This window comes from Mytilus trossulus, chromosome 12 (genome assembly GCF_036588685.1).
Source record: "Mytilus trossulus isolate FHL-02 chromosome 12, PNRI_Mtr1.1.1.hap1, whole genome shotgun sequence".
NCBI lineage: Eukaryota > Metazoa > Mollusca > Bivalvia > Mytilida > Mytilidae > Mytilus > Mytilus trossulus.
The window spans coordinates 15,965,284-15,973,677 of record NC_086384.1 but is presented as its reverse complement, the minus strand read 5'-3'; the positions used below and the strand labels follow the sequence as shown (position 1 = coordinate 15,973,677).

The window sequence follows — 8,394 nt, the reverse complement described above, 5'->3', positions numbered from 1 at the left end:
AGACCAAGTTTTGAAAATTTATCAATAATATAAAACTGCCTCATTAAAACTAGATTATTCAATGAAAAGAGGTTCACAGTGTAAATTGAATCTAGTTGTCATTGTTTCTTGATCTTGTGATTTTTAGCTAATTAATCTTTGGATTTGGTTTGATTGATTGTTGTTTGCTTAACGTCCAGTGGCAAATATTTCATGCATATTCAGGATGACAATTTTTTTTTCTTTGGATTTGGTCATACTGGTTGCAAATATATAAATAAAGAAAAATCTTTATGGAATGTCCTATTTATTGTATTTATTTAATGATCATTTCATACACATATATTGCACAGTTCTTCAAATAAATATTGCATGTAACATACTACATGTATAGCAATTAACTACCAATAAATCATACACTGGGTATGTCCACATTCATGACATTGTAATCTAGGTTCAGTTAGATATGTTTTCATTAAATGTATTTATCACTTCAACTAGAACATAATTTAACAAATCCCATACTATGAAATAGTTAAGTTTTAAACACTGTTTGTACTTTTTTAAAATAAAGTCAAAAGATCTAGATAGCAATATTAGTATTGAACTTTTACCACACATCTATTATAAGTACAAAGGAAAAATATTACTTCTTATCATGACAAAATGCTATGTAATATTTGGTCTTAATCCATTCAACTGGATGACAAGTTTTTATCTGGGGCCTTTTCCTTAATGGATGGACAAACAGTGTTATCGACATATCTACCTCTGTTTGATACAGTATTCATCCTATTTCAAGGCATTTTGAAGAAAAAAAAACAACTTTAAATTAAAATATAGTTAATCTATCAAAATTTAAACCAATAAAAGCATGATATATTATGAAAATTATACAGTATTTATTCCTTGTCTCTCAGTTTGTTCTATTGTTTGTTGAAGATTGGTATCAAACAGGTCACATCTGAAAAGACAAAAAAAAGGCTTATATAATAGTTTATATAATAGAGTAATGGACAATATGCTGTTCACCTTATGTCCATGTCTATGCAGGATCATATGGTTGTGTCAATGTGCCCATCATCAGAATGCTTAGAACTTTTAAACATAATTTCAACTATTTGATTGAAATACAACATTTATTTTTTTTAAATAGAAAGCATCTTCTTTTTTATGAAATGAAGAATAGAACTTATGACATATTATTAGAATTACTTAAATACTTATAACAAACAGTCAGATACTTTGAAATTTGGATATTGGCTTTGAGTCTTAATATATTTTTATCCTCTCCTTACAGATAAAATATGTCAAACATTTAATTTAATAATTAAGGTTTTGCAGAAGCACTTCATTCTCAAAATGTGTACAAGATCAACGCTTTAACAAGTCGTATAATTACAAAAAGCATTCAATTCTAATAAAAAATGAGCCTGTTATAACTATGAAATTACACCTAATTGCATTTTTGGTTTGATTTTTCTATGCATTATTGTGACTTTGTACTAAGAAGCGCATACTGTCATGAATGTTGAATAAATTGAGAAATACATTTTGAAATTTGAATATCTTGTGATTGCTTCAGCTAATCAAATGAACAGATTGCATTGAAACATACATGTAAAAAGTAAAATCACAAAAATACTGAACTCAGAGGAAAATCAATTTGGAAAGTCTATAATCACATGGCAAAATAAAAAAAAAAACAAAAAAAAACTTAAATACAGATTTAACCTTTGGTAACTACAGATATCTTGAAAGATCAACAACTAATCCATCAAAGTTGGACCAATGCAAGAGCTCAGTAGCAAAGAGGATCTTTTAGCTTTAGAAAAGAACTAACTGTTAACTTCTTTACCTTATAGGCATATCCAAGGAATAAAATGGATTTTTTAAAGCAAAGTCAGCATAAATCTCATAAAGTCTTTTAATAAACACATCAACACCAGTTTGTCTGGGATCTGCTATCACAATAAATTTTATTCCTGAAAAACAAAATCATTTAATCAGAATAAAACAGTTTAATCAGAGTGCTTGTAAGCAATGACGGGTAAAGATTGCTTCAATTTATCAGTGGGAGGTAAAATTAATATTGCATTGGTTGTACTTAATTTAACAGCAATTCTAGACATAGGAAGGTACAATGTAACTCCAATTTTTAAAGATAGCTTTAACAATGACTTCATTTATATTTCTAGAACATATATTACGATTCCTGCACCATGCAAAAGTTATGTAATTTTCTAGGCATGTGTGACATCATTTTGTGCCTTGAATATCTGAGCATATATTACATTGATAAATTTCTGCAAATGTTCATAGATAGGATGTATAGAATGTTATGAGCAATGCACTATATTTAGTGTATCAAAAAGGTAGTGATAAGTCTTGGAAGATTTTGATATCAATTCAGTCCTATAAGGTTTTTAATGCATTTCATGTGATCTTTACCTAAAAACTAAATTTCTAATATAATGAAAAGCAAGCCTAATATCTTTTATCATAAATGTGTATTTTTAATGTCATAAAAAATTACCTTCAACATGTTTTTTGTGAAATTGCAAAGGTTTTGTTACTAGTTTTTAGTCCATTAAATATTAAACACATGAAAATCAAATAATTATTGATTTATTGGTGTTTAAGCCCACTTTCAGCACAATTGTATTAGTTCATGATGGTGAGTTTTTTATTGGTGGATGAAACAAGAGTGCACTTAGAGAATGACAACCATGGTATTAAAACTGACTATCAAGATAAGAGTCATGTGCACCAGCTGCCACATGTGGGATTTGTACTCAAAACATCAGTGTTGACAGGCTAGTAGTTGGACTACTTACATCACTCAGCCACCAAGGCACCCTACTCAATTATTAATTTTTGCTTGTCTTTACCATGTTAATGAACAACACTTCTATACATGTTAGTACTCAATAATTTCAACTCATAAATATGTGTCAAATGGTGATGTTTCTTGGTAAATTTGCAGTAAACTAAATTTTTTGTTATCTCTTGACGTCAAAATTTCAGTGAATATATATAACATTATAAATTCCTTACTGTCATGACTGTTTATAATTCTAATGAAATTAGTTTGTAACAATAATTTTCATTGAACATTGACAAATATTTTGAGGGGTTAGATTCCACGTTCTACCAGTCGGAGTCCGTAACTAAGAAAGCCACCATTTTGAATTCTGATATTTTAGGGGTATGCAATTTCTCAAAAAATAAACAAGATAGTCACATTCTGATCCTCAAAATATTCTTTTAGACAATATTGAAACCATTCTGAAGTGTACGAAAAGTAAAAATACTTTAAGTATGCATGTTTGGCATCCAGAGTATATATATGACGTCACATTGTTTAGATGCCAATGACGATGCAACAGTTTCCTATGACTTTTTCATTTATACAATTTTTAAGCCAAAATATTTATTAAATGAAATTTATTTTAAAATGTGGCATTAGAATGGAGATAACTGTATTGTAATTTAAGCTTGACCTTCGTAAAGCTTGATTTTACTGTCGCAAAAAAACGTTTACCTATCTGGCCCGAGAACACAGTTATTTCGTAGTGCATTTCTTTTAGACAATAGATTCAAATTAAAAAAATCGCACCTGCTCTTTCTCAAAAAGATTTTACAGTGTAGTGTACTACCAGTGAGACAAATAATATCAAAATTATAGAAACTTCTACCAGCTCTAACTCAAAATATTGACAATTCTGTGTTAAGGGGGTGTAAAATTCAGTTTGACAGCTTCAGACGTGCTAAAATTTGACCTTTTAGAACTGGACCAATTTACTTCTTAACATAAAGATTCAGCACCCATTTTTTTTTTACATGTAATTACATCCCCCTACCATCCTACTTAATATTTCATGCATTTAATATCAAGAAATAAATTGGGAAAGTGTATCAAATAAGACATGCAAGTTATACACTGTTTACACTAGGGACTATATTCGTAGACAACGAAAACCAAAGGACGATAACTGTGTCCTTGGACCATCTCCACTCCACGTCGCTAGGTGGACGTCAATTTGCAACAGTAAAATCTATGTTTTACTAGGCCAAGCTTAAAATACAATACAGTTATCTCCTAATTTATATATATACATATAAACAGACTAATTATCTTTAAATAAAAAGCTTTATTTCATATCTTTTTAAAGGATTATTTAAATTTACAAAAGTTTATAAATATTATATGTTATTCAGGTCTCAGACAGGGTATATACTGTGACATTCCCGGCTTAGAGTTTATATCCCCTGAGCCGAAGGCAAGGGGATATAAGCCCTAAGCCGGGAATGTCACAGTATATACCCTGTCTGAGACCTGAATTACACATATATTACGGATTACCCCTGACTGAATGTTATTTAACAGAACACATTTATATATAAGTTGAAAAAAGCAACCTGATATGTTTGGCATACGTGAAGGATTTTCTAATTTGCTGTGAACATAATTTTATTGTGTATGTTATAATTTATAATAACACTTTTAACATTAAATTTAAGTATTAAAAGTGTAAATTACGTGATTTTGTATCAAAAATGTATTATTGACTGAAGCACGTCATTATTTTCCCTCTGTGAGCCTCTGACAGTCAGATAGCTTTTGACTACGTCACATAGTAACCGTGGTTATGATGACGTTTTAGAGGTTCCAATTGGGGATAAAAACGTTGTATATACCGGGCAGTTCCTGAATATATACTGACATCTCTGTGTTGTTATCCAATCACAAACCTCGACACATTTGTAATCCGTAATATAACAATATATTACCTGTCATTGTCTGATGGCAATGAAGTTTAAATACATCTGTCTCCAATAACTCTATACCAGAAGATCTAGGCTCTGGAGAAAGCTGGGAACCAATCGTAAATAATCTGGAAAAATAAATAACAAACAAATCTATTATCTATATAGCTTTCAATGCCATAGGACATAGTAGTCAGGCTTTAAGATACTGTAAATAAGTATTAATTATACAATCTGATCTAAATAACAAAACCCGTGTTTTGAACAGTTATAATTAAATGCTGGAGAAAAGCCTTTTTTAAAGATTTTTTCAAATTCATTGAACTACAAAACCATATTCAACATAGCACAAAAATAATTTAATTCAACTTGTCTGGTACTATTTGAAACTGGTCAGTGGCACAAAAGGAATCTAGAAAAGCCTTAAAGCAAGTATTAACAGTCAGGGATATAACTCTATAGGGTTATTACAGGAAAATAACATACATTTGTTATTGTGAACTAAAAAATCAAAGAAATGTGATAACATACATATGTTACATGTTTTAAAGGGACAACATACTTCATTAGTTTAGTTAAAATGTATACAAGTTCTATTGATATTACTATTGTCTTTATGTATACTTAACTATTGAAAGATGTAACAATTCATAGTATTCCAATTTTGAATAGTACACCTATATGTTATTACAGAAAAAATATGCCTGTAATAACTAAAGGGTGTTATCACAGCTTCTCTATATCACTTCAAAGCATTTGCTCAGACATAAATCATGCTTAATTACAATGTATTTTAATTTATTGTAAGAAATAATGACCAGAGCATGTAATGAGGTTCTGCGCAAGTTTCTCAGTAATTCCCAAGTGTCTTATATAATAAGTTACATTCCTTTAATAACTAAGCCTTGTTATCACAGCTAAGTTTATTCTTATAAATAGCCTTGTCTCATTGATTAACCATGGTTAATCAAAAATGTATTAATTCCATTTAAAAATTATTTATCAAGGCTATGCATTTAGTTTCTGCGCAAAGTCTCAAGAGTTCCCTAGAGTCCACTATAGATTTAATAATTTTACAAATAACAAACATATGTTATAACAGATTTAGAAAATTTAAGGAAAAGTATCTGTAATAACATACACAAGTTATTTTCTGTAATAACCCTATAGAGTTATATCTCTGACTGATTAAGAGAATAAATGCAAAAAACAAACAAAACATAGAGACCAGCTCACTTGACCATTTAAGCTACCTAATGTTTATGCACATAATATAGAGTGATATAGTAAGTCAAACTTCACCAGTAACACCAAAATACTAGAATACAATGTACTTACGAATGGAACATGTTAGCCAACATAATTTTTTCATTGAATACTTACGAATGGAACATGCTAGCCAACATAATTTTTTCATTAGTTGATAATTTTTGCCTCCCAAATTTGATGTTAATGGGGTAATTTTCTGCTGTAGATAAAACTTCTAAGATTTCTCTTCCATCCTGCAAATATCTTCCTTCAGCAGTAATACCATTTATACCAAGTACACAATGACCAACTGAAATGAGAAGACAGTGAATGGTGCAGATTTGTTATACATGTAATAACAATACTTGTTTGTCTGTTGTTGATATTAATTGTAAAACTAGGGGATCCTGAAATTACTTCAACTTCATAAAAAACTACATGTACCTAGACAAAAACTTGAACCTGAAACAGGAAAGACAGACGGATGGATGGACCAACGGACAGCCAAACAAACTGACTAATGAACGAAGGAACAGATGGAGGAACCAGAAAGGATAATGTCCATAAATGGGGAATAAGAAATTCAATGCCGGCTGTGGCTGTGATAGGAATCAGGGTCCCTCCGCGCCCATTCACATTCGCACACCCTACATGTTGGCACCTTAAGTCCGTTTGCACCTTACATGTTTGCGCCCAATTTGAATTGGATTTGTGTTTAATAACTTTGTAATCAAGTTTTGGCAAGTGTATTCTTTTAAGTATATTTGTTGTCATTTTCTCAAAATAAAGTGAGACAGCATTTTTTTTTGTGTTGAATAAATCTTAATCATGTTTTGAATAGTGTATTGTTAAAAATAAAAATCCTTGCTAAATAAAGTGGGATTCTGTCAACGTTTTATTTTGTGTTGAATAACTCTTAATCATGTTTTGGTTAGAGCATTGCTAATAGCCTGTAAATTTGTTTCATTGACCTGTTTCAAAATAAATTTCTGACGACGTTTTTTTTGTGTGTTGAAATTTTTTATCATGTTTTGGTTATAATAGTGTAATGATATATTTTATTGTTTCATTGTTTCAGATCAAAGGGACCAAGCTGTTAAAAACAATTATCTTTTGTGTTTTTTATTTAAAATCTTCAATGTTTTACTCATACCAAGCTAAATACATTTAGTAAAAGCAATTTTAAACAACAATCATGATTTTCCAATTATTCAACTGGAATTTGAATTAAAATTGGGTGCGAACGTGTAGAGTGTGAACATATATTTGTACCTTGGGTGCGAACATGACTGTATTCAGGTATTGGGCACAAACAGACCTGATACCCTGTGATAGTAGTCCAAATAATTATGATGTCTAGAAAGGCTATTATATTTTTTTTCATTGACGCTTTACATCGATGTTAGGCGTCAAAGAAAAAAATATAATAGCCTTTCAAGACGTCATAATTATTTGGACTATTGTGATAGTAGCTGCCTTTAAGTTGCAGCCTGCAATGGATTTGTCTGTATTTATGTATGAACAATTGAAACGACTATGATTAATATAAATAACGATTAATAAAATAATACTACAGTTTGACATCCTGTTGTTGAGTGTTAATCACCTTTTATCCCATCACATTCACCAAATGCAACTACCACCTTATCATCATAAATTTTCAACATTAAATTGAGAGGATACGCAAATGTTTTCTCCAATTCTGGTCGGGTATTGTTATGGTCAAACTGGTAAATTAAACCACCAGCCTTGTTTATTATGTATACACTAAATATTGCCATTGCTGAGTATTTTCAGTTCATCATCTCATTTTCGCTTTCTGTAATCAGCCATCAGGAACAATCCTTGTTGTAATAGATGCTCAGGGACAGTCCACACACTAGATTGTTTCTTGAGCGAACTACTTAAAATACATCTCAACCCCAAATGTTTTCAACAGCAACGCACCATAACTTTCTGAAAAAAAAGAAATCCATAAAATATTTATAATAAGAAACGAAAAATCATAGCAAAATTTGTTTCATACCTTTCTTTTTGTTGTTGCAAATTTCAAAACATTACTTATGGCTTTATAACAGACTGTAATATTAATATCAATTTATTTGGCCGAAAACATACTTTTTGATCTGAGCGTCACTGATGAGTCTCATGTAGACGAAACGCGCGTCTGGCGTATGAAATTATAATCCTGGTACTTTTGATAACTATTTACACCACTGGGTCGATGCCACTGCTGGTGGACGTTTCGTCCCCGAGGGTATCACCAGCCCAGTAGTCAGCACTTCGGTGTTGACATGAATATCAATTATATGGTCATTTTTATAAATTTTCTGTTTACAAAACTTTGAACTTTTCGAAAAACTAAGGATTTTCTTACCCCAGGAGTAGATTACCTTA

The 8,394-nt window shown here is 30.6% G+C and overlaps 1 protein-coding gene across 1 annotated transcript; it reads right to left on the bottom strand.

Annotated features, from left to right (window-relative positions):
• Positions 1-425: 425 nt before the first annotated feature.
• On the bottom strand, positions 426-7,859 carry LOC134692928 (trafficking protein particle complex subunit 4-like). The gene is made up of 5 exons (XM_063553568.1): positions 7,604-7,859; positions 6,133-6,307; positions 4,774-4,877; positions 1,838-1,964; positions 426-943 (listed from the first exon to the last, which is right to left on the bottom strand). The coding sequence occupies exons 1-5, from the start codon at positions 7,776-7,778 to the stop codon at positions 871-873; spliced, it is 654 nt and encodes a 217-aa protein (XP_063409638.1). The 5' UTR covers positions 7,779-7,859; the 3' UTR covers positions 426-870.
• Positions 7,860-8,394: the final 535 nt, after the last annotated feature.

Excerpts from the sequence above, each read along its gene's own strand:
- LOC134692928 (XM_063553568.1), bottom strand. The coding sequence starts at position 7,778 with ATGGCAATATTTAGTGTATACATAATAAACAAGGCTGGTGGTTTAATT. Across the intron at positions 1,965-4,773 it reads TTGCCATCAGACAATGACAG|GAATAAAATTTATTGTGATA; the intron begins GTAATATATTGT and ends TTTGTTTTTCAG. Across the intron at positions 944-1,837 it reads TCCTTGGATATGCCTATAAG|ATGTGACCTGTTTGATACCA; the intron begins GTAAAGAAGTTA and ends TTGTCTTTTCAG.